The following is a 26,688-nucleotide window of genomic DNA, read 5'->3' on the forward strand; positions in this document are numbered from 1 at the left end:
CTGAGCCTACATGGTAACCAAACCAACTGACTGTATAAACAAACACCCATTTGCTCCAATGTTGTTTGAAAATTTGCCTTTCCATGCCTCAGACTGTACTTCATGGAGTAATTATAATTTGAAGAGGCTGCAAAAGTCTTCAAATAATGATTGTATGTCTCTTTGACAGTGTAAGAAATACGCATAAATCCTAGAAGGTTATGTGAATGGCAACATATGTTAGCTCAAACTACATGGACCCAGAATAATTAGTGTTCCAGGGGGGCAGAGGCCAAATTTTGCCACAGGCTTTATTCTTCTCTCAATTTTCAGTGATTGTAGGTTATAGCTAACCATCTCTCAAAAGGGTGTGGTTAACCACAGTGCTGTAATGTGAAAGAAACTTCAAAGCGGTGAAGATGAGCTATGCAGTTGCCTTAGGCTTGGGAGAGACTGAGCTGAAATAGGAGTTGGGCTGAACGTATTAAAATACACTCCTAAATTTGAAAACTGCAACCATCAGACCTTGTGGACGTCTTACTAAATCATTTAGACTGAAGTGCTGAGTACTTACAATATATCAAGGCTGATCTTGCTTTGATATATTTTAATGGGGTTTGAAGAGAGACATGAATACTCTTTAGCACATCGGTGTAGAGTAAGAGGTTAAAACACAGAAAATACCATCATTGCCTGTTTCTTTTGGAACTGTCTTGCTCTAAAATCTGTAGTTATTTATTTAATGAGAGCATGATCATTTCACTACAGTAGGAGCTCTTTAGCAATGACCTCGGTTACTCTCCGTCCCTTCTTTGCAAAAATGAAGTCTGTTGGGGTCTGCTTTTGATGTCAGTGTTGGGAAAATAGGAGTGCAACAAACCACTAATGCAAGAAATCTGAAATCTGTTTTTTGTTATCAAAAGCTGGAACTACTGGATCGGAGGTCAGTTGGACATCACCATTGCCAGAATGATTTTGGAATCTCCTACATATTTAAGGCAAACTTGGTTTTAATAAATAAATACAATTTGTAACAAGTTTTGAGTGATATTTGGTAAGACTGTATTCAGCTGCCCTAAAATATATCCAAGTATACTGTAATTAATTATATTTCTTTTATTAATTTTGTAATATCGAGGGTTGGAATGTTTTTGTTATGATTTGCCGTTTTTATGTAAGAGGGGAAATTAAATCTCCTTGAAGATAATCCCAGCTTCAGTTTCTTCTATTCTGCCTATCATTATACTGTTGGCTCTTGGTTTTTTCCAATGTATTGATAATTGGCAGAGTAGTTGTTAGTGTGTCAAAGAATTGGCTGAACATCATCCAGACTGGCTGTTATTTATAAAGCCAGTAATGGCAGGAGAGTTTTGTATAATGGGGCTCGAGGAGTGGTGGTTATGTCTATTATGGCCATCTTTATATAACATCTCTGCAGTATTTTATAGTCATCTCTCAATCATGATATCTGGTGAAAAAGGGGTGATTGTACATGTTCCAGTGGGCTGCCATCCCTGTCACCTTCTTAAGGCACTCTCCTCTTCTGTGAAAACTGCAGGAAAATATGAGTCTAACTGGAATTTTTCCAAGGCTGCTAGGGAGCAAATATGCATATTCCCCAGCCAGGAACCCGAGAGAGGGAGTCTGCAAGAGGCCACGGCTCTCTGGGGAGCTCAGATCAGTAGCTGGCTATCTGCACACATCTGTTTCTCAGCCCAGCACATAGCAAGCCATTTTTCATTGTGAACTACAGATAATTCCACTGTGATTTTTCTAACATTGGAGTAGATGACAAGTTTACTAAGTACTTGGAAATATTAATTCTGTTCTCTTTCATTTTGAAAATAGCTTGATGCAAACTTCATTTAACAGCATTTCAGTCACCCTCTATATAGTGTGAGATTTGTTTTCCTTTTAGTGCTTGCTGTTAATCTACTGGGCTATGGCAGTTTGTGTTGACACTTGTAACATGTTTTTAAATCAGATTGAAATGGAATTCTGTAAGGTCTTAGCAAGAAAATTCTTTTTGATTGCTCTCACACCAATTTACTTTGAGCTGATCTGTTTCCTGATGGGTTTTGAATCTTTGTGTTATAGTAAAAGATTATAGTCTTTTAGCAGCATGCAATTATAATTTCCACCAAAAGCAAATATTGTTGAGGATGTGAAGGAATATAAATTTATGTTCAGTAGGTACACCGATCAGGGTAGAACAAGGTTATATTTACATTGGCAGCAGATGCCAGAAAGATAACTTCAAAGAAATACAAAGATTAAATTTTACATTTTTTGGCAGTTGTACTGTTGTTTTTTGGTGGTTTGGTTTTTGTTTTGTTTTGTTTTTGTTTGGTTGGGTTTTTTTTGGTTGGGTGTTTTTTTTTTCTGGTACAAGTTATGCAGTAAATTTTTGTATGTAATCTTGAAAATGTTAATAACAGTGAAAAGACCAACTGTAGGTGATGTTAAATACAAAGAAACATCTGAAAGTAATTTAAAGGGTATATTCTCATGCCATCCAAAAATTGGGATTCTGGAGGGGAAGGGGTGAAATATTTAGTTTCTCTGTGTATAGAATTACCTGAGGAAGTACTTGGGCATGATTCTAATTCATGATGCTAATTTTCTTGTCTGTTATGGTGTAGCCAAGTGCTACAGCTAACAGATATAGTAATTTAAATTCTTGAAAAAAGGTAAGTCCTAGTACTGTAAAAAAGCAAAACTAAAACAGCAGTATATTAAAAATGCTTTTGTTTATGTTTTGTGCCTTGTCAAAATTTTCAGATATAGCTGTATTTTAAATGCTAAATTAAATGGTTCTAAGGTGTGTGTAATGCTTTGAGAAAATACATTATTTTCTGGCTTGGTCAGAACTGAGACTTATATACCTGCTCAATCACTATTTTATTTTCAGTCATTTAGGAATGACTGAGTCTACAGTAACATTGCTTTAAAACAGATATAATTCCCTGCTTAAACAAGGTCTTAATCACAAAAATCAGTTAAAAGCCTTGAAATCTGTCAATTCTGTGCAAATGTGTAACAGGTATCTTGAAGAAATTAAATAATCCCTCTACACTATAATTGCACTTTTTTCTTGACGAAGAAATCTGATAGCTGTTTCTGCTGTATAGCGACATTAAAAGTTAGTTAGCAGTAAGTGCTACCGCTGACGAAGCTGTCAAGGTCACAGCATCCTGATAAAGAGTGTCTTGTCTTGTTTTTTTGTAGGTATGCTGCAGAAATCCCCTTCAGTTGAAGATTTTGTGGATGCCCTTGTTTCAGACTTAGACCATGACTTTGAAACATTTATCATGGACTCATAACAACAGAACTGAATTCTTTTATGGAAGATTGCGTACGTCTTCATAATTGTGGATAAAATATTGTTGTGACTGGTTTTGCTTTTTGGTGAACACTTTCAGAGTTTGACTGTTCATGTTGGTGGAACAGTAATAAATACTTTCATTGGATCACTTGGTTTCATTTATGAAGATGACTGTTTTCCATTGCATAGGAGTTTAAGCATGGAATTTGGGAGAACAAATCCTCTAGCATGGTCTGTTAGAAAATTTGATCTTGTTGGAAGAGAGTAAATGGGAATTGAACTCATGTTCAGGGTGACTGGAGGGGCTTGAAAGGTCTTTTGGTGCACACATTAATTCACTATTAGGGTTTACCTCTTTGGTACACACATTGATTCACTATTAGGGTTTACCTCTTGATGTTATGGCCCAGAACTGCTCACACAGGTCATTCTCACATGCTCATGGATTTTCTTTAACTTTGTTTAACCATATTTTTTGTAGGAGTTCTGCATTGGGAAAAACAAACTGTGTTTGAAACAAAGGGAAAATTGGAAAGAAAGAAACTAGGAGCTGTATTTGAGATAATTAAGAGAAGGATGGGAGAAGTAAATCTGTGGTCCTACTGGTCTGTAATGGAAAATTTTAGGTGAGGAGGAAAGAGGTATGTTGCAACACATAAGAGAGACAAAGGAGTAAAATAAGTACCTTACAGATCATCTGGTCCCTGCATGTTTGTTCACATGGAGTTTCCTTTTAATGATGAGTGGACAAGTTTGGGGAATGGTTTAAAGTACAAAAGGGTGGGTTTTGGAGGGGAAACAAAATAATTCGGAACAAAAATGTTTTTCCAGGACAGGCTGGAGCAGTTTAGTACGGTTGTATATATATTGTATAGTGGATGATGAACAAAGGGAATGTTATCAGTGGGTTTTTCTTTTTCCCTCTAAGAAAATTATGAAATGGTATTTGAGGATGTTTTGGGGGGAAAAAAACCCAAACAAAAAACAAACAAAAAAACCCCCCAAAAACCCAAAAAATCACAAATAAAAAAAAAACCAAACCAAACCACTAAAAAACCACCAAAAAAAAAAACCCTGGTGATTTTTGCTGTAGGAATGGCCTTGTTTAGAGGTCCTCTGTAGGTTGTTATAAAACATATTTTAAGTGTCCTGCTCAGTGGAATTGCAGTGAAAGAAGCAAGACAGGAAGAAACCAAAGCTGAGAGGTGAGAGCAAATAACGGAGAGAAGAAAGTAAAGGTAAAAGATCCCAGCCAGAAAAAGTGGGTGTTTGGGAAGGCATAAATACGAGTGAGAGCTGATTGGATGATTTGCCCTCTTTTTAGCAGAATCTGTGCAAAAGGGTATTTGATATTTTACCCAGTTTTTTCACTGCCTGTGTTTGCAAGGTGGAAGTTGCCATGTGTGAGTAACGCTGCCATTCTGGTAGGGCTGGGTTTAGACATTCTTAGATGCATTGGTTAAGCCATAGTGGGTGCATTTTCAGATTTGTACCACAACTAGGCTTATTTCTTGTACCACTGACTCACTCCACTGTGGGTCTGCAGTTGGTTCCTGAGAGGAAAGAATGAATGGTTTTGCTTAGCAAGCTAGGTGGGCATTTTGCTGTAAGTGAAGTCATTAAAAAACCCACAAAGTGTCAGTTTAGGTGTGAGTAGAACCACATTGTGAAGATGGGAAGGCCTGTAAAGTATACAATAGCTGATGAATGTAAATTTAACAGCCCATTGTGGGGTATTTAATGGAAGTGTATTTCAAAGGGAATTCAAGGGTGTTGCTAAGGGAGCCTCTCATTGTTTGTTGCCTGGGTTTTGTACTGGAACAAACTAGCGATTATGTTTATCTGGAGCTGGCACACGTTGAAAGATTCATTGTGACAAAAAGAACTGAGCAAACGGAAATCCTCGTGCTGACACGGCTCTGGAAGCGCTGCGGTAAAGAAAATAAAGCATCATAATTGGCGGAATAAGCAGAGCATTTACAATTAAGAGATTGCTCCTACATTTTAATTTGAAAGAAAATTCAAATTTAGTGTATTTTTAGTGTACAGATACCTCTTCAAACTATATGTAGTAGTCACATTGCTTTATGCTCATGGCTGCTATTACTTCAGTAATTCATCATCTCATTTGATCCTTCTGCAAACAACAGTCTTTTCAAGGTTTTATCAAAGTGGCATCAAACAATATCTTCTTAATATGAAATCAGATGTCAGCAAAGAAAGGAAGAAAATCTTGCCTTTAGCCTGAGCATGCTGGGTTGCAGCTTATTGCTCAGATTTATAACTTGTGAGATATCTGACAAAGACGAGAGCTGGTAGAAAAATAAATACATCTCAGAATGACAGCTTCAGGTTCTTTTATGAAGAAACTCTGTTGAGTCCATTGATTTTTTTTTTAATGAAATAACCTTTGAGGATTGAACAGTAGACATGATTAAGCCTCTAGGGAACATATTATATACCACCACAACGAGGTTAACTACAGAAGGAGAAATATTATTCTAAATTTTTTTCTCTTTTTTTGATAGTTTCTAAAAATGCTTCCAGCTGTTCAAATGTCTGATGCTTTTTCCCTTTTTTTTTTTTTTTTTTTTTTTTGCTTTTCAAGAGACTTTTATTTTCCAGCAAATAATGTGTACTCTCAGTAACATGAGACCTCTCTTGTGACCAGCAATGTAACTCTTCATAAATGTAAAAACCACTGTAATCCTTTTCCAGCATTCCATGCTTTCCCACTGGGGCTGCTGAACCAGCTATCCAAAAGTTTGGTTTATTATACTGTAACTCAGCATCATGCTTTTAATCTGAAATTTTACAATGTTTTGGATTTTGGCTGCTATGGAAAATAAGTAGTGAACATCTTCAGAAGAAATTATACCCTTATGCAATCCTGAAATAATAACACATAATTATAACACATCAGAAAAGCACAGGTGGATTACATTTGAAAGTCTGAGGTGTGAACTTTGCTGCTTTCATTTTTTTAAATGTTTGATGTGATTATTTTTCTGATTCACTTAACATAGACTGAAATATTGTGTAATAATTACTATCAGGTGACATAAATACAGCTGGTGCTGGATGAAGTTCTCTAAACCTCAAAGAAGATAACAGGAGGAAAAGGCAGCAGTTAAGAAGGCAGGGAAGAGAAGGGAAGAATTTAATATAGATTAGAAACCAGGCATGGGAATGGGTTGATACAGAAGCAAAAAAATCTCCGAGTTAAAAGCTTGGGCAGAGAAAAAGAGGGCTTTCTTTGTACAGCAGTAAGTCTGAAATGGAAATTACAGCACTGCCAGTAACAGAAAAGGCAGAGGTGTTCAAAAATCTTTCTGCTTTGTGTTCAGTGGAATGCCAGATGGAAGAATTCATATCATATGCTGATAAAAGCTTTTCTGCAGATGTTAAATAGCTGCTTGTACAGCGAGTCAGAATCTAAATCATTGTGCAAAAATAAAAAATGAATTTATATCAAAGTAAGAGACTTTACTATTATAGATGACACTAAGATGGAAATGTAGAGAGGAGATTATTGTAGCAGCAATATTGATGACTTTGAAAATATGCATCTTAGTCTATCAGAAGATTGATGTAATGATGATGCAGAAGCATAAATTTGAAAGATTGAGCATTGATCTGAAAACAAGTGTTTAACAAGAGTTGGTAGCTGAAATTAGACAAAGTTGCACCTGATTTCTAGTTTATATGTTGACAGCAGGGACAACATATGAGAAGAGCTGGGGTTGACTGATCAGCACCAGAAATGTACATCAGAACTGGACTGTTTTCTGAAAAACCTGCCCAAATTCAGATTAATTCAGAGAAGCCTTGTAGCCTCAGTTACACCAGGGAAGAGCCACCTTTTGTGGTCCAACAAGCTGTGGGTGAGGAGAGTGTCTTTAGATGGAGGTTTTTCCACAAGGGTAGCAAGTCTGTGCTTGCTGGATAACTGTCCTGCTGGCAGCTTCTCCTTGTCTTCTGTGGAGAGCTGGAAAAGCAGTGCCAGCCAAAGGACTTCCTCTGCTTGCTGTGAAGTGAGAGGCACTGTGTGTCTGCTATTTCAGATTGCTTCTGGGCAAAGTATTGGAGATTTTGTGTTCCCAGAGCCAGGGATTTATTTGTGTGCTCTTGGGAACAAGTTCAAATTGGCTCTTTGCCCCAGCAGGTTCACAGTGTACCAAAAGGGGAGTATTACATTAAAGTTAGAAAGAATTTAAGAGTTAAGGAAATTGAGAATTGAAGATGCATGGTAGCAGAAGGCAAGCACACAGATTTCCCTGGGAAAAGGACCGTGGGAGAGCAGCTCGTGTGCTCCGGGAGGAGAGGGAAGGAGATAAAAGATAAGGAAGTATAAATCAGCACCAGTAGGGCTGTCTGTCGGCCCTTCTGATCTTCCCTGGGCTGAGATTTGTTTATTTTCAAGTCCGCTGCGGCTGCTCCTCAACAGCTGGCATGTGGAGCTGCACGGGTGTAGGAAATCATTACAACTTCTTGTTTGGAGGAAGTATCCAAAAAATCTCTTGGAGACAAACTGCTTAAACCAGAAGCAAAGTGGCGATACAGATCTGACAGGATGACTGGTTGGTGCTCTGCTGCTGTGTAGATTTAAAGGCACACTGGGAAGGGAGTGGGATGCCTCTTGCCAGCAGTTGCCAAAGAGCCAGTAGCTTCTAAGGGAGTTTGTAAGTGGCTAAAACTTGCCATTCTGGCTGCATTCACTCTTTATGAGAAGAAACAGACATCTTCAAAATGGAATATATCCTACCAGTCTGAGGATGGGGTTGAACCAGTTCTTTTATGTGCCTTTTCTTGCTCCAGTAACTAGAGAGAGAGCACAGATGGCTGGAATAGAAGTGTCAGGAACTCTGGTTTCTGTCCAGAACACCTCAAAGTACTGGACTTTTTTTAATGTTACAATTTTTCAATTTTCAAATGCCATCATTGTTTGCTTTTGCTGTCTGTCATACATGACTGAGTTCATGCATCATTGACAGCATCACGTAGTACAATACTAAAATGGACATAGAAGATGCTCTTAATTAATCTTCAGGACATCTTGGGTTCTATGAAGTGCCTTTTGGATGTTGTCTCTCTGACTCCTTATGACCCTTTCACTTCACTCCTTAGGCAGCTCTAAGTGCCCCCATCTCCACCTGCTCTTACAGCCGCACTAGGACATGACCTAGAGGGTGGGAGGAGATGAGGGATGCTCTGGGCTGTGACTGACTGAGGGGTTGTGATCATGTCAGAGGAAAAGCAAAATGGCACCATGGCAGGTTCTTCCCACCCTGTCCACAGCTGCTGCTGGTGCCCATTCAGCCTGCGGTTTGTATTATGCTCTAACAGCATTTCTCATCCACTTCCCCATGCTGTGGGAAAGCTGGGCCTTGAGGAAATGCCCTGAATATGACCCACTAAGAAGCTGAAGCATTGCCAAGCTGGGCCAATTTGGGGTGGATAAGCCCCTTTAGGTTACAGGCCACAGGACAGCAGCTCTCAATACACTGCAGGCAGCTGCTCCTCATGAATAATTTATCAGGTAGGTGTTTGAAGGTGTTTGGCTGATGTTTGCAGCAGCCCTTAACCTCATCAAGCTCCTCTGGCATACTCACAGCAGATTAGCAGGGCAGTTGTTAAAAATAGTCTGTTTATTAATGGTGCTCTTCAGAAGTAGCCACAAGGCTCAATCATAGCCTACATTCAGTATTTAAAATACATATGAAATAAAAAACATGTATAAGATCAGAAGGGCTTGCTGGTTTCACTTAGTGCACTCTCCTACCAGCCCCACTTATCTTCCTCACAAATGTGGAATCCAGTTAACTCACCTTGCATCTCCCTGCACACAGACAAATCGTCTTCCAACATTTCTTTCTGTAGCTCAAATGAAGTTATTAAAGACTTGTGTTATTTATGTTGAGTGTTTTCCCCCAAGGTAATTTGACAGCATCCCAGCTCCTGGGTTGCTGATCTGCAGCATCTGCTGTGGGCAGCCAGGGGCTGTGTGGAGGTGGCTGAGCGACAGCCTGGAAGCAGAGGCTGTCTTTGGCTTTGGGCAGCTGATAGGGCTGCAGCCCACAAGTGCCTGCATTTCTTCACATGGGTGTTAGAAATGAAAAAGGCATTAAAATTGCCATGGATGCCTTGGCTTACAATGCCTCTGACATACAGATGTACTCAGTTGTCTGCAATTCACTTCCAAGGAGAATACAGTTGTAACAAAATCATTTTATAAGAGAGCCCTGGGGGAACACAAGTGATAGAGCAGCTTTTATAACATACTAAAACTTCTATAAAACTAATTATATATGTTATCAAAATGATTCATGCTAGCCAGAGTAAATCTTACTCATTATAAATGAGAGTAGAAGTGACAGTTCATTGTCTCTTAACATTTGCACAAATATATTGCCTTTTCTCCCTGTGCTGTCACAGGGAGGTTGGGGAAGGAATTCTCCAAGAGCTGGAGGAGCCATTGCAAGGAAGAGGCAGTGCCATTGGGGTCTATAACCTTAGCTGATGGTGACAAGGTAAGTTCTCATCACTCCTGATTCCTCACCATCATGGAAATTTTTCTTCTTATCTCTTGTAAATTTAATTTGTTGTCTTGCCCTGAAGCCTGCCCAGCAAACATGTCCCTCATGCATGGAGAAGTGCTGTGTGTCTGTAGGTTTTGCTCTCCTTGAAACTATTCAACATTGAAGGTCTTTTGCAAAACAGTGCTGAATTGCTGGCGGTGTTTTCCCTAAGTAGGGATTTAGATAACTTGTTCTACTTAATCAAATTAGCTATCTTTGATTTCATCTGGTGTTTAAGCCAAATTCCCAAGACAAAGTGGTTTTAATAGTCTGTTCAGTTTGTAATCTCTGTTTTCCAAGAAAATCAGCTTTTTTTTTTGTTTGTTTGTTTCTGACAGTCTCAAATGTACATGAAAAACTGATGTAAGCTGGCGGACTACAGGGAAATAGCTAATTTCAAATAGCTAATTCAGTTTCTTTCTTTGTGAGCTGTCCCATTTCCCATGCTTTCCCTCGGTCTGTCAGAAGTGTCTGTCAGCTGGTCTGGCACCTCTGCCTCTCTGGCTATAGCCTGTATTTTTTTTTCTTCTCTGCTTCAGGTTTATTTCTCATCCCATCTTGCAACTCCAGCTTTTTCTCCTTATTTGGAAAAAAAAAAAGTTTTGCAAATTAAAGTGGGTCGGTAAAAGCTACAAACCCCTTTTTAGAACTTGTTCTCTGGCTGTCAGGAGCCTTTGATTCCAGCTGAGACCACTGCAGATCCCAGTCTGCAGTGGTCTCAGCTGGAATCAAAAACTCCACACGCTCTGGAAAAGGTCACTTCAGGAGTGCAGGACTTGCTGGAGCAAACAGGAGCCTTGAGATTTGCTCTTCTTTTTCCCTTATTCACCTGGGCTTTTAGCCTGGAGCAGAGAGGCTATGCACCTCATATCAACATTAGGACTGGGGAAGGTGACCCTCAGCTCACACTGTGCTCAGCCAAAGGTCCTTCTGGTGCTCCAGCTCCAGTAGAAAATCCATCAGTGCTCTCAGTCAACCAAAGGACATGTGTGTGAACGCTGCATTAGCTTTGGACCTCTGAAACAGCATTTAAGGGCCAAAGTCAGCATGAGGCTTCTGTGATTGTTGAGAGGCTTTGTTAAAAGTGAGCTCCTGGATAGTTTATTTATCAAGACCTGGAACCTCAGTCACAGTATGAACATGGAAATAGGAAGTTTGATCTGGTGGTTTGGCTGATATCCTATAATTCTATTTTATTCCCCCCTGAATGTTGGGGAAAATGATGGGGTAGGTGAAAAGCTTTGTTTTCTACAAAATGGAGAAAATTCCTCGTTATGCCAGATTATCAAAGCCAGTTTTGGGTCTTTCCATTTCTACTGCTACTGCTCCTTACCATCCTCCGCTGAACTGAAATAAACAAGAGTAAATCCGCCAGATAAATTTACCCTGTTTATACTGACTTACCCTACAGAGAAATTCCATCTGGACTCAGGGTGTTGCTCTCCAGCCCTGCAAAGCTGGTCCTGGGACAGACAAACTCTGTCCTGCAGCCAACTCATTCTCCTACCTTTTGTTTGCCTTTTTCCTATTACTATACCATAAATACTACAGCCTCCTAGACACTGCTATTTGTACCAAAAAAAAAAAAACCAAACAGAACACTAACAGAAAGGCAGGGAAGTGTCTGGCAGGGGTGTCTTTAACTTCTCTCTTCATTATTACTGCTCTAAGCAATTTAAATGTTAATAAACCAGCTCAAAGTGGAAGGAAGCACTGGATTCAGCATGACATGGTTAGAAAAGAGTAGGTGTTGATATGCCCAGAAGTCATCTGGGGCTCATAACATCCCTTGTCAGGGCCCATGGAAGCCAAACTGGTATTTTCTTACTCTTCAGGAGTGCTGGGTTGTTTGCCAGCAGCCTCCACATTTCACTCCACTTTCAGAATCATTATCAGTGAGGCTGCTGAATTGCCATCTCTGCTGCAGGGACTGGAAGAAATCTGGGCACTGGTGACACTGAGGGGATGAAGTAGCTGGTAATTGGTGGATTTTCTATGAGAGGGCTGCACCAGTGAAGACTGGGCCTGCTCAATAGCACAGCCACAGTGCCAATGCCCCAAGAGTGTTGATGCCTTGGGTGGCTTTTCCTGTTGGCCTGAGTCTAGCGTGCCTCTTCTCTCTCTCCCAGAAAAGGGATGCTGAAGTGACAATAGTTGTTGGCCGGCTCAGCTGGAAGTTTACAGTATTTAAATTACAGTTCCAGGTCTGAATTTCACACTCAGACCCGTGAGGTGGGATCAGCTAGCAAAGGAGGAGGTAATTAAAGGGCCATTACAGCAAGCTGGTCCCAAGGGAGCCATAATGGTCCTGGTGAAGCTGCTGCAGGCACACTCAAGTCACATCCTCAGCTCTCTTGCTGAACTCAGGGCTTGGGAAGTGTGTTCTTATGGGTTGGTTTGAACTGAAATGTGTACAGCACAGCTGTGCTCATTCAAATAGGAATTCACAAAGCTCTAAAGAGGGAATTAAACCTTGCTGAGGCCCGCCAAGAAAATGTTGAGTTTTTTATTTTGACTGGAAACGTGTAAATCACCTGAATACCTTACTCAGATTTACTTAAAAACTGCTTTGAGAAGTGTTCATAGAGAGTCCACTGTCACAGTCTTCATACAATCCCAGATGGCATGATACAAATGTTACTCTTTTCTAGGATCTGTTTTGTACAGCCTACTTTCCATCTTGATTTTCTACCCTTTTGGTACTGCTGATGAATATGTTTCATTTTCCCATGGCTTCTACTCCTCAGTGCTGCACCGAGTTGGCTGCCAGCTATGCCAGCTGTCTGTGGTGTTTGGAATTTTGAAATCCCCCTCCTTGTCCAGGTCAGCCTGAGACTTCACTTTTTCTTAATTAAAGCAAAAGAGGAGCAAAAAACTCCCAACCCAGAAGACCACTGGAAGAGCTTACACATGGCAGTGGCACCATTTTCAGACAGTCCTGTATCTGGGCTTCCACACGCCCCAAACTGATGGATTAATTGCAGACAGAAGTATTCTTCAGCTGCTGGAGGTCCATGAGTAGTGCTAAGAAAAAGGCTCACTCATTGACCCAGTTTGCAGTTTCCCACTCCATCACCTAATAAAGAGCTTGAGACAAGCAGGCCAAGTGAAAACGCTCCTTTGTGGCCACATGTCACAGCACGGCAGGACATTGCAATGGTGTACATATTTCCTGTGTAAAAACCACTCACCCACCAGAGGACTTTGAGCAAACACCAACAAAACTCTTTGCAAAAGCAAAGGGAGGGGCAGATGCCAAGATAACACAGGATTGCTCCTGCTGCAGGGACAGACAGAGGAGCTGCTGTGAGCCACGGCCACGGCATCGCTTCTGCCTGCACTGGGGGCAGGTGAGGAGCTCCAGAGGAACTGGAACAGCCAGAGCCCAGCCCTGATTAGCAGCTGAAGGGGCTCTTGAAAGCCCCCATTTTAGGGCCCTGTAGTTTTCTTTCCTGTAGAAGTGTAAAGATTGTAACAGCATAATAGAAAAATATATAATTCTATTGTTTACACTGGACCTGTTCAGCATCAGTAGCTGGGGAGGTTGAAGAGATGAGGGTGTGAGGTGGGAGTGGAGTGCTGCCAGCAAGCCTGCAGGCAGTGGGTGTTTCCCTGCCCAGGCATCCCCTCCCAGTGTCTGTGAGGAGGACTCTTGCCTGTTTTGGCCAAAATTAGATTGGATTCTTTCTTCCACTTCTTCCATCTGGCTGTTCTTAAGTTTTTGAAGTGTTTTAAAACATTATTGTTAAAATAATTTCTGTTTAATTGAGTATAACCAAATAACTTATAACCATTATAACTTTGGGCTGATTTATAATTAGCAGTTCTAAGCAGGAGACCAATTTAACTGTGTCATCCTTTCTGCTATAAGTTCATTGCTCCTTGGTGCTGTTTTCCACCAGCCTAAGAGCACAGGAGGAAATGCCTGCTATGTCTCAGCTAACAGGTCAGCCCAACCTGCTTTGACTCACCCATTTAGGAAATTGAGTCGAATACCAGGTGTGCAAAGTAGATCTGATATGAAGGATTATTTGTTTTGCTGCAGTATTTTGTGGTAAGATTATCTCAGGGAGGAGAAAGTGAATGTTCCACACCAAAAAAAGAGGACAGCTTTGTGTTTCCAGTCAGTTTAAACCATTACACTTCCCTACTGACCTGTCTAATCTGTTCTACAGATAATTATTTTCCAGCACCTGAGGGTAAGTCCTGTTATCAGCAAGTTTTATGTACTGTCATGGATAGCTCTGTCTCCTGCTGTGACCAGCTCTTGTCCCTAGTTTTCATGGAGGGTTCTTGCAGAAAAAATCCTGATCAGGGCATGTACTTAAAAGAAATTCTCCATTTTAAGCACTTTACTTTTTCTTCCATTTCAGAAGCAGCTGTCCACAGATAAGAATCCAACTAAATAAATCCCTGGGTAGATTGCCTTTGAATTTGAGCTCTCTGCCTTTCTAAAAGCAAGCTTTACCTTGTGCATGTGTTACATCTTCCAAAAGAATCAATTTAAACCCCCAGTTCTGTTTTCCAGTGGCACGGGAGATCAGAGCAGGCAGTTGAGGAGAATGGGAAATGCAGACCTGGAGGAAAGCAGGCAAACAAGTACCTGACAATTGCAGCAGTGATAAATAAGGCAGACAGGTAGGAAAGAGCCATGAAACAGGAGGAGAGGGGATAAGAAAGAGACACATTCCTTTCCTGAGTGGAAAGAGTCTTCACTGTGTTGCTATTTCTGACACGGGACAGGAGATGGGGAGGACAAATCCTCCTGTGTCAAGAAAAAGGGGTAAATGCAGCATGTCTTCTTCACAAAACGGATATTTTATGAAGACTAAGAAGATAAAATGCTTGGTATGCTTGAGGGGCAGGGTAATTCTAGAGAATAGAAGAGTTTTCTTTCCTACTTGTTTTCCCATGCAGCCCAGAGTTATTTAGCTGAGCTTTTAATACACAAGTGGGAATTTTGCTGAATGATTCTCCAGTACAACTTTTATGCAATTTTTTTCTCCTGTTTCTTTCCCCTCCGCCCCTTTTTGTTTTCTTTTGTTTGAACTACCCATAGGCAGTGGTTCAACAGCAGACTTTTAAAGAATGGGTTGTTGGTGTGGGTTGAGGTTGATCTGGTCAAAGATGTGGGTTTTTTTGTATTTTTTCCTGGCCTGGTTACCGGGCCAGAGGACAGAGCAGCAGTAAGAGAATGAAGCAGTAGTTGATTCCAGAACCATTAGGATTCTGGGTGGCATTAGGATTGACTTTTTTTTTTTTTTCCCATGAGAAAATGTAGTGCAAGTTAAGCAAAATCTGAATACAGTCTTTTTATTGTTTTGTCCAAAACCTGAGGAAATTAGGAAAAGAACAGAGATTGTCAGGCATTTAAACCCTCCAGCTCTCACAGCATGGAGTGTGACAAGGCCAAACTGGAAGCCAACTTCTCTTCCCTAAGATCAGGTAAGAACCACAGGGATATCCTCAGAGGAGCTGCAGCAGCTGTAGACCTTGGACTGGATGAAAAGCAAACATCAGAAAGCAGATCCAAGGAAGCCTTGAGTCCAAATCTTGTAGTTGTTTTTGGTTCACCCCCTCAGCTAACAGATGATAATAATTGCTTTTTACTAACCTCTCTCAGCTGCTGCACTTACAAAACTGATACATCTGCAGAAGGTGCAATATTGCATCTTTGGGGATTTTTGGGCTTTTACAGCTTATGTCTGCACCCCTAGAGTTGCAGAGGGAAACCAGCTGCAAGAGGCTGCCATGTGCTGGAAATGCCAGCACTGCCCCCTGTTCTCCCCTGCCTCCTGCAGCTGCTCCTGCTGCCCCCACTGCCCAGAGTCCCCTCGCTGCAGAAAGGCAACTGAAGGTTTCTTCTCCAGGAAAAGAAAGCATCTGGGCCATAAATGCCACAAGCCCTCCTCAGTGACACTCTGTATTAGGAAACATCATCTGGCACTCAGATATTTTTCAGGAATCGCTTCTACAGCACTTGCCAACACCTTGAGTCAACTCCAACGCTGTCTATTTGTTGTTGAAAGCCACAGGAGATGTAATTTATGGCATTCTTCAGCTCTTCCCTGCAGATCCCACAGCTTCTCCCATTGTATTAATGAGAAGGCTGAACCCACAGGGCTTGCTTCTATTAACCCATCAATACAACAGGCATTTTATCACCTAAAGGATTTAGAGTCTCTTCTGCCTGAGTCCATCTGTTCTGCCAGTTAAAAAACAGTGTGTGAAGATAACTTTGAGGTAGTTCTTGCCCATAAAAAATTGATTGGTCCTCCTTGAGTAAGCAACACATCCTCCAAGGTTTAAAGGATGTTTAAAGATATATTTAAATTGAGGATTTCATTAGACTGAGGGTTTAACATGGAGAGTAGCTGCCCAAACCTTCCCAGAGAAAGCTTGCTTATGTAAATTTTCACAGCATTTTGCAAAGTGTACAAATTTTTCCGATCAAGGATTTTTTGTCTTTTTGTAGTCCCAAAATATCAAAAAAGTATGATAAATTTTGACAAAATGCAAGTGTTATTTGCTGGAATATTATAGGTCTGTTTCAGTATTACAGTCAGAAAGATATTCTCACTCTTACACTGGTGCTGTGTCCCCTTAGCTTTAATTGTTGAACATCCTTAGGGAAAACATTTAATAAAGCTGAAGCTCTGGTAAAGGAGCACAACTACTGTTGTATCTAACAACATAAACCAGCACCAGGTTGGTCAAAAACTTCCTTTTTTCTCTTGCAACAGAGAGACAACAAATGGCCAAGCTGATACTTGCTGCTGAATTTCTTCAGGTTAAACTCAGCTACCAGATGTTGCTGGAATCAAGATCAAAATGAAAAAAGAACATTTGCAAGGTATGGACAAAACTGGCATGGTAAATACTGTTACCCTGCTGATACTGCCTCATTTTGCTTTGGGCTGCTGCAGAGTGTATGTGTGTTCAGGTGAACATGAAATTAGAGAATTAAGGTGTCTGTAGACTAGTGCTTTACTTTGGCTTTTAAAATATGTTTTGCAATGTAATGGCCCCTTCTTGCTCTTTTTTTAGATATCCTTTTCTCATTATTATTTTAATGACAAATAACCTCTCCTGCTACCATTTTGTTCAATATTGTAGAACACCCATTGTGTGCAACTTTTCCCCCTTAAGGCTCCCATATTGGCCTGTGAAATGTCTACGGTGCTTGGATGCCTGGGCTGAAAGGCATTTTAAAAAACTGAAACACAACCTTTAGTATTTTTTTTTAATGTTCTCAGTTCATTTTGTAATCTCTGCCATATGCAGAATAAGTGCTTGGGTGGTGGATGTACAGGCCTCCCCTGAATTGGTCCACAGTTGTTCTGTAATTTCCTCAAATTTAAGGACTTAGGAATAAAATTACTAACTGACCTGGACAATGCCCTGCTGCAGGTCATGTGCAAGGTGACAAGTTCATTATTTGGTACACATTCTGTATTTATATTTGTTTATTGTTATGTTCCAATTAACTGTGTGATACAGATCTGGGGCAAATCAAAATGATCTCTGGAATTCCAGTGGTTTAATGTTTTTTCTAAGCTGTAAATCGGTGCTCTCCCTTAAACTGTTGGTTACAACCAGATTTTGATATATTAGCTGCTATACTTAAGGGAATTTTTGCATGCTAAATAGCATGTGAATTAGCCATCCATAAACAGAGACTGAAACCTGGGCAAAAGAAATGGAAAACTCCACAAAGACTGAGGCTCAGGGGAAGCACTTTCTAAAAGCTGCTTTCTCTTTTTGTCTGCTTTTCCACCAATGCTTTAGAAAAATGTCATTTATAACCTTTTGAGCAAGGCAAATCTCCTTTTGTCAGATCAACCAAAAGAAAAAAAAAATCCAACTGTGATAAGGATTTAGAAAATCAAATGATGGGAAAACCCCCTCAGTCCTCCTCGGCTGACCCTGCTGTTGAAGTTGTGGCACTGTGTAGAAGCCTCAGTGTGCCCCCAATCTGCCACCCTCTCTGTCAGCTGGCTATTAGAAAACATTTCCTCTAATCCCATCATTCAGTGCTGTTGTGGAAAGCAGCAGGCTCCCCAGCAAATCCCCCCACGATGATTTTTATCCTATTGAAAGCGCCACCTTATCGGACATAATCGAAATGGCTCATGTGCTGCTATGTGAAGAGCAAGTGGGTTTTACCATCACTCAGGCCAAAACTAAATATGGATTAAATTGCACCCTGCCAGCACAAAGTGTGCATTGTGTGGCTCTGCTCTGCAGTGCCCAGCCTCAGCTTGCTCCATGCCTGATAAAACACTGCACCCTCCTTCAATCCCCCTTTTTTAAAAGGGCAAAACAAAGCAGCAGTGTCTGTGCTGGAATGTGCTGCAGGTAGTGATCTAAACCTCCATCACCAAAGACAGTGAGAGGATTAATTTAATGCATGGAGGTTGTTGCTTGGAGGGACTTCATAGGAATGCAAACCAAAGGCCCTCAAAGAGCCCACAACAAAGGGAAAAGCCATGTGATCTCAAACTCCTGGTAGGATGGGGAGGACTGGATTAAGGGCTTGGTCTACCTTGTAGAAAAGGCAGGAAATACTGTTGTACTGAATAGGAATGCAAGCAGGAAAAAGATTTTGGGGTGGGTGGGTTATTTTCTAGACCTTCTGAAAAGCTTGGATGGGAAATTGCAGCCTGGTAAATGAGATTTATATAGTAATTGGTGTGAGCAAATTGGTCTGTGCAAATTTTCTGGTCATGTATGTCATTCTTTCTGAGTTGTGCTTTGTTTCCAGATAGAGTAAATATCTGTTTTTCAACTCCTGTTTATTGATTATATTTTTAAAAATTTTTGTCAGGGGCCCTCCACTGCAACCCTGGCAGTGCTGAGAGCCATGAAGATCCCTGTGTTGGCACAAGGTGACCTCCCAAACATGCCACGTGCTGCTGTGCAGACTTGCAGACCTCCAGGTGAACTCCAAGGACACTCAGGTGGGCTGGGCATGTGGCAGTCAGAGCAGAAAACAAGTAGAAGGCTGCTCAGGAGTGCAGCACATGGACACAGGGGTATGAGGAGTCCTTGCTATTCTGGGTAGGGGATCCCCATTTAAGCTCTGAATTATGTACTTCAAAGAATGTAGAAATAATGGCACTACACTGAAAAGAATCAATGTGGAATTTGCTCAACTAAACCAGAGACAGGGACAGAGCAGCTTTTGAGTCTCCCCCCAATTTTTCCCCCAAAAATCACACACTCCAGACAAGCACCCTGGCTTTATGTTATCTGCAATGCCTATCTGGATTCAGTTTCCAATCACTGCTTATGGCTTTATCATAAGGACCAATTTTATGCAATTATCAAATTACTCTTTCTTCTCTGTCTTCTACTCTTGTCAGTCAGACTGTGCCATTCCTTTAATTTAAATTGGGGCCATGACTCCAATCCTGCTCCAAAAAACAGCTCCTCTCATTATTTGCTTATCGGTCTTGTCTGAAACAACCTAGTGGTGTGGAGCACCAGGTTCTCTTTTCTAAGACATTGTAAAGACAGCAATTTGACTTTTCCCCCCCACCTCTTTTCCCTCCCCCTTTCTTGAGAAGCAGAATTTTTAAACAGTTTTGAAGCATTATGATTTTAAGCATTGATATTAATTTTCTGCTTCTTCAGGATCCTCCTGCTTGAAAAATGATGTTACTGCTAAACTGCAAACATCTCAAGACAAAGACACACCAAATTCTACCATAACCTTAATGTAATTACCCCATTGTGAAATTCTAAAAGAATTAGAAGAATTCATCACTAAATTTATACAGAAAGCTATTATTAATTTGAAGTCAACAAACCAAGACTGGTTCACATAACATTTTATTCACAAGTAGAAAAAGTATTACAAAACAATTTATACAAGGTTTTAATTTACATTTGTTAAAGGAGTATTTAAAACAGCACTGTAAGTCCCTAGACAAGACATGTGGGCAGTGTAAATGCAGTGATAGTGGATGTTTCTATTGGCATGTACAACATTGCTTGCCACAGGCAATATACAAAAGACCAATTTGGTTAAATTAAGGAAAAAAGTATATACAAAATATACACATATATCTAAAAAACACTCTCTTAATGTTTTCCTCCTAATTTGCTCTCAAGCTTTCACTCATTAAAAAAAAAAAAAGTATCTTTTTCTAGGGTTGCTGGGTAAAAACAATTACACAAATTTTAAATTCCAATGGGAAAACACACTGTGGCAGATGCTGGCAAAATTTTTGAACATTGCTTTTTCAAGAACTATTATTAGTGAAAAGTTAAATCTCTGTATGTTCTGGAAATATTTTGCCATATACTGAAATGCACATTGGATTTTTTTCTATTTACAAAGTATATACAAAGAAGCACATATCTCTTCATGTACATGTAGTGAAAAATAATGTTTTGTAACTTCTTAAATGTATGAAAGTATGCAAAGAAATTATTCAAAACTACTTATATTTAAATATATGTGTGAAAGTATTTATCTGAGTAATTGTACTGTATAACTGCTTATTATTCCAGCAGTGACCAAAAGGTGGTACCTACTACTTAAAACACCAAACCCAACAACAGCCAGAAAATCACTTGGGTAACTTGTTCACATTGGTTTGATATTTGGGAACTGTTATTCATGGCTTTTGCACTAAGGAATAATCTCACTGGTGAAGAGGTGGAGCATCTCTCTGCCATGGCTGCCTGTACTGTTTTTAGATATTTTTGTGCAGCACCTTTTCTGTGTGCTTCAAAGCAAAAGTCTTTTTCCATAATGGATTCTGAATACTGTCTCAACATTTCCATTGCCACACAAACCACGTGTGGAAAGATGAGTAATATTTATTGCCAATTTGTTGGCATCTGTTTTGCTGATTGCTTTGCTTTAGTCAAGGCACATTGGGTACTTTAAGGAATAATTGCTAGAGTTCATCACAGACAAGTGTGAGCCTGTTGAGTATCATGAATCAGTGAAGGTTACTGACATTATCCACAGAAACAAAAACTATTTTAGGGATGAAAATGGCTGAAAAAAATTATATTAAGGGATGTGATAAAGCAAACCACTTCTTATGTTTTGTGTGCAAAATTTGAATTGACACAGTACTACAGTTAGAAGGACAGAGGGTCTTGAATGAAAGGGACTCCTAAATGAATTAATTTAAATTAATTAATTCAGAGCTTGACCCTTAAAAATAATGCATTAATAAAAAATCTTGGTAACAGTCTCACTGTATAAATACTTTCATGGCACTCCTGCTATAGTCTGACATTTTGATTTGACAGTTGATTACATATTATTTCAACATTCAAAATTATATGCTATAACAAGAAGTGCTGTATTCCAATACTGAGACTACTAATTAAACACAATGTCCTTATCTATATGTCTGACCTTCATTAAACTAAATCTAATTTAAAGCTAATCTCCTCCTACACTTAACAATGCAACCTCCCAAAAATGTAATAATTGGATGGAGGGGACTTCAACCACACATAGTGTATGTAACATGCTAATTCTCTAACTCCCCAAACTAGCTTATTGACTATAATGTAATACATAATAAAAGCTTCAGTTTATTAATAGGTGACCCTTTTATAAACATAAATGGATTTTTTTTTACAAATTTTACGTCCTTCAATAGCAGGAATACTATTTAAAATTAGAACCAGCAGAAAAAAAAATCCTAATGCATGCACAAATCCGCAGGCAGAAAACTGGCACCATATTGTCCCACATCTTCTGGCACCTGTAGCCATATTTGAGACCCCCCAAACACTCTGAAGTATTTTTATTTCATGCTGTATTTACATATACTATTAAGCTCACTCCATTAGACATTTTGAACTCTGAGGAAACTGAAATAGATTGGAAAGGTCATAAATCCACTTTCAGGGTCCTCATAGGATGCTTCTTGAAGTTTAACTTCACAGCTGTTACAGCTCAGACACAACTGCTCAGAAGGTGTGAAATGATGCCATTTTTTTCAGCTGGATTGGATACCATGCAACACTGAAGACCAGACTATGTTTGATGAGAATCAGCAGGGGAGTGTAAGGGAAGCATTCAGCTTTAGTGCTGAGAAACAGCTCCAGTCCCTAAAACAAAGTGAAAGAAGAGTTGTTACATAAATTCATAAGAAACCTGTGTGCACTTCTGTATTTGACTAAAAGAGTAGAGGTATACTTACTGCTTGCTGTAAAATTCACCTAAACCTGAAGATTAAACCTGTATTAAAACCCACATTAAAAAGCTTAGAATTGTGTGTACATGTATAATATATGCTATATTCTGATTTTGTGTTATTCTATTGAAATATAATAAAAATAAAACATTGACCTATGAAAGGCTGTAATACATCCTCAGGCAGTACAAAGACCATCCTTGCCTCAAAATATTTCAAAAAGACATGAAAGATGAGCAGATGGGAAAAAAATGCTATAGACAGAGATAAACTAATTGTCTTGGAGTTGTACAGCTGGCCAATGTTCATCCTGAAAATACATCTCAAGTAAGCCTAGTCCTGGTCCTGTCCCATAAACACTACTGAAATTTCTCTGCCAAAAATACACACATAATGATGCACTGTAGAGTCTGAATGGGGAAAAGTTGTACAAAATGAATCAGTAGGGTCTATTATAGGAAAAAAAATGAAGAAAAAATTAACCCTCCTGAAGACCTTGATTATTAAAATGGATACACAAATCTCAATAGTAATAGAGGACAGCAGAAAACTGTCAAAGCATACAGGATTTTGAGATGCTAGAAAAGCTGTCTCCATACACACAGAAATCAATGAGAAAATTTACAGTTCATACACCGTAACAAGTAGAGTGAAATAAAAGCTAATTTTTGTAGTCATATTTTGAAATCCTGTGGTTCTTTTGATCTAAGAAAATTCTTAAATAATATTAATTTCATACCTCTGAAGTTGATGCATGGTTTGGTGAGAAAACACCCACAAATTCCTGATTTTTAAAATCCTGTTAATATGGAAATGTATTCCCTTAAAACATCAGGAACTGCTAGGAACTAGCAGTGCTGAGATCTGAGGTTGTATCCATGTCACTGTCCCCTCCTACACACAGCTACAGAGTACAACTGTCACCAAACAATATTGGGCACACACCAAAATAAAAGTGTCAGTGCTGCTATCTGACACAGGGGCAGGCAGTGCCCAGCATTGTTACAGACAAAACTTTACACTGTAAATAATACATTGAGAGAAAGATGTGCCACCTGGATAAGGCTGATGTTGTCAGTGACACAGCAGATTTTCAGGTTACAAGTTCCACTGAAGTCAATGTCAAAGCCATTCTAGATTTAACAGTCAGTTCCCTTCCCTTTTCTCCTCTTGACAATGTCACCTAGCTAAACAATTAAGGAGTTACAAAGAAACTACTGCACTTACATGCTTTCAGAATATGTGTGGTTCTTGCTAAATACTAATTACTTTCTACTTCATATTTAGGAATAACACAAAAGTGTTAGTGCAAACCAAATGGAAGAGGATCAAAGGAATGCAGTTTTACTTCTGCAGATGGCCCAAAATTTTCGTAATTACAGATAGCATAATTTTCTTAATTAAATTTGGTGCATAATTAATATTAGTGGCAACTTCTTGTGTTCCTGCCTCTGAGTTCATGCACAGGAGACTGTTTCTCCTTTCCAGCCACAACCTGCATAGGCCTGGAGTAACAACACCGCTTGCCATCAGGACACAGGCCATAATTTGGGATCCTTTCACAGATTAGTTACTCGAGGCCCCAGATTACTTTCAAAAGTAGAAAATTCCATTTTAAAAGTACGGAGCACAGGTAATATTAAAAAAGATATAATGATGAAACAGCAGCAATGTGACTTTTTGCAATAGTTCCATTGTTACATAGTTGAGACAACTGTTTATCACCTCTTTGCACCTCAGACCTGCATTTTCTCTGAGCTTTTATAAATAAAGTTGCATTTTATGGACTAACTTACATTTTATCTGATGGCATGGGAATATAAATGGCATTATAAGGCATTTGAGATTCTCTTGTGTTTCTAGTACTACTGCAGTAACTCCACAGAAAGGATTTGTAAGTATTTTTAAATTAACACTTGTATGTCTTTTATGCTTTGTTTGCAATAAGCAAAGCCAATTCCTCAGTTCTCACTCGTAAACAAAGGCTAGCCTCACACGATGGTTTGGTCACAAGGCTATTAAACTGAATTTTTCTCTTAATATTTAATGAAAAAAATCCTTGATAAAAGCTGACTGGTGTACAGACTTACCCCTTTCAACAGCACAGTTTGCGTAATTACACCTTTCAAATTTAGTTAATGATTTAAAAATGTGAAACTGCTGGATCTCTTGTAGAGGTTTAATTTATTTCAGCAATAGCTAGGTGTAACCTATGGAGAAATATAACCCTAGAACTTCTTACAATTCTATATTTATCTAGCTCTACATGCCTGGAGCACTTATTCTCATTCCTTTGTAGTTATGTTTTTTACCTCTTTATCAGTCCGTAGAGTCATTTGTTGTTCCATTACACTTTGTCTTTGGCTGGCTTTCAGCAGTCACCGAGTTCTGAAGTGATGAAACTTCTGTGCATGTTCTGTGTTCGGAGATTTCAAAGGACTTTGCAACATTTCCATCAAGAGACTCAGCTGAAAGAAGTACTTCACTTGGTTCCTGGTTATTATCCAATTCAACGGCGGCTGCATTTTCAGTCTCAGGGCTGCAGGATTTTGCAGATCCTCCAGCCAGTTCTGAATATGATTCACAGATAGAAATGCTGTCACAACAAGCTGAGTTTTGCATAAGAGGCCAAGCATCTGGAATGTCTCCACAGGCAGAGTGTGAAAGAGAACCAAGGAAAGCAGGAATCATTTCTCCAACAGAATCAGCAGCTCTGCAGAAGGATAAAAGGCACATGACTTACAAAGCATTCCAGAAAATATTATCAGTATTTTAATTACTGATCATTTGTAATAGGTATTTCAAGAAGGTTTAACAGGGTTATATTAATACTCTAAAGACATCCTGTACAAAGTAATTCTATTGAGAAGGAATACAGTCTGTTCCTTGGCTGGAAATGACAAAAGCTCTGGTGACCAATACTCTGGACGGTGAATCCAGGATTCCACAAAACATGAACTACAGTTGGAGCTGTTTAGGGTCAGAAATATGACAAAAACTAATATAGTAGTGTTCAGGTATTAAACACTGTCACAAAGAAGGACTTTTTTTTCTCAGTGCGTGGATAGGGGAGTATTAAGACAGGATGTAACAGGCTTAAAATGCAGCAACAAAGATGGTTGGGCAGAGTCTAGAATCTTCAACACTGAGGGGGTTTGGTTGGTTTCATTTTTTAGTTCCCCTAATTGTAGACAGACAAATATCTAATGGAAGTAAAAGAAGTAAAGTGGCTTCAGACTGGGAGAATGGAATAGGCAACAAGGCTTCTTGAAACTGTGTTTGCTTTAAACCTGAAAACGTATTCACTTTAGATTTTTCAGTTTGTTCTGTCTAGCCTTCAAAATGTGAAAAGTTTTTCTCCTATTCTCTTTTACATGTAAAGGACATAATGTTAAAGAAGAGCAAGCATTATTTTCTTTTTATGGAAAATGGAAGAAAGTATAAGTGGAAACTCAGTATTATCTACCTCAAGTGTATTTAAGGTGCATGATAATAGTGACATGTGCCAAACACTGTTGAAAGTCCAGTAGTGTTTTTCACTATATATACACACCAAAAAAAGTATTAACAAAGCCAGGAAGTTACACCAATGTTTTATTTCCAAAAACTGTCTGCAGATTTTTAAAAATGCAAGGGCTATGTTAAGTCTGATATGCAGTATGACAAAACTTGTCCCATATTAACACGCCTAGAACAGTTTTTAAATAGCTTTACTCATTTCCAAAACATGACACTTTAATAGCTTTGATATACACACAAAGCATTTTCAGAGATGAGGCCAAAAGTCAGGACATTGCACCACAATTGAAGGAAATACATTATTCTGGCAAAGGAAATTGGCACAAGCTCCATTTCTACTGCAAGGAACCACAGGATCTTTGATGTCCATAAAGCATGGATATTACAGTTATTTTTAAAGCCTTAACCAAAAGATTCCTCAAAAAGTACACAACTCTCAATTTGTCAGCCTTGGTGGTATACAAGGATGACTCAAGCTTGTTGGTATTTAAACAAGTTGTTATAGAAAACTTAGATATTTGTACTTAGGTCACTAAGTCACCTTGCACAAACAATACTTATGAAGAAGCCACCTCTACATTTTTAGTAACATGTGGCCATAAGAACAAAACAGCTGAAGACCAATTTAAACCTTATATGGAAAATCATTCTAGCTAAAAGAAATAAATACATCCTGTATTAAAATCTGTAACCAGGAAACTCTGAAGGACACCATAAATTTTATATATTTGGCTCGTGGCCCTGTTGTAAAAATAACTACTACTATACTTATACTCAGCTGATTGGGAGAAAATAAAAGCTAAAACCTGCTAGAAATTCAGAAATAATAGATATTTCAAATTTTGCAGACCTAAACAGTTCCTTCAAAAAAAACTCTTCATGCCAGTTGTGAACTGTGCCTCAATCCCCCCAGATTTATGAGTTTATGCAGCAACTTGCTAACCATTAGCAGAAGAGGGGGTGGCCAAAGCCTATAAGGTGCCACAGAGTAGAAGGAACATTATCTGCTTGTGAGAGAAGCCACTTCTTCAGAGAAACCCATGGATCAAGTCAGCATTTACTAAGTAATACTTCATCTTTTCACCATAAACCTATTCTTGCACAACATGGGATG

At 39.3% G+C, this 26,688-nt stretch overlaps 2 protein-coding genes across 8 annotated transcripts in view; one reads left to right on the plus strand and one right to left on the minus strand.

The window, feature by feature from the left end:
- Positions 1 to 20,367, plus strand: part of MIPEP (mitochondrial intermediate peptidase) — an 82,876-nt gene extending 62,509 nt beyond the window's left edge. The window contains exons 19-23 of one of the 4 annotated variants that reach the window (XR_013180954.1): positions 3,208 to 3,334; positions 3,786 to 3,945; positions 9,740 to 9,834; positions 14,398 to 16,735; positions 18,710 to 20,367. Coding sequence is in view for 1 of the 4 variants with exons in the window: in XM_054654898.2 (XP_054510873.2) it covers positions 3,208 to 3,302 (95 nt within the window). In the remaining 3 variants the exon portion in view is untranslated. Of the gene's footprint in view, positions 1 to 3,207; positions 3,450 to 3,785; positions 3,946 to 9,739; positions 9,835 to 14,397; positions 16,736 to 18,709 lie in introns of those variants that run through there. The other 3 variants (XR_013180953.1, XR_013180955.1, XM_054654898.2) reach the window with 3 other exon arrangements.
- TNFRSF19 (TNF receptor superfamily member 19) overlaps positions 19,699 to 26,688 on the minus strand; it is a 57,112-nt gene continuing 50,122 nt past the window's right edge. For all 4 annotated transcript variants that reach the window (XM_054654851.2, XM_077173869.1, XM_077173870.1 and 1 more), the window contains 2 exons: positions 24,368 to 24,768; positions 19,699 to 21,969 (listed from right to left, as the gene is read on the minus strand). In XM_054654851.2, coding sequence (XP_054510826.1) covers positions 24,375 to 24,768 — 394 coding nt within the window. In that variant the 3' untranslated portion in view covers positions 19,699 to 21,969; positions 24,368 to 24,374. The remainder of the gene's footprint in view (positions 21,970 to 24,367; positions 24,769 to 26,688) is intronic.

Source organism: Agelaius phoeniceus, chromosome 2 (genome assembly GCF_051311805.1).
Source record: "Agelaius phoeniceus isolate bAgePho1 chromosome 2, bAgePho1.hap1, whole genome shotgun sequence".
In the NCBI taxonomy this organism is placed as follows: Eukaryota; Metazoa; Chordata; class Aves; order Passeriformes; family Icteridae; genus Agelaius; species Agelaius phoeniceus.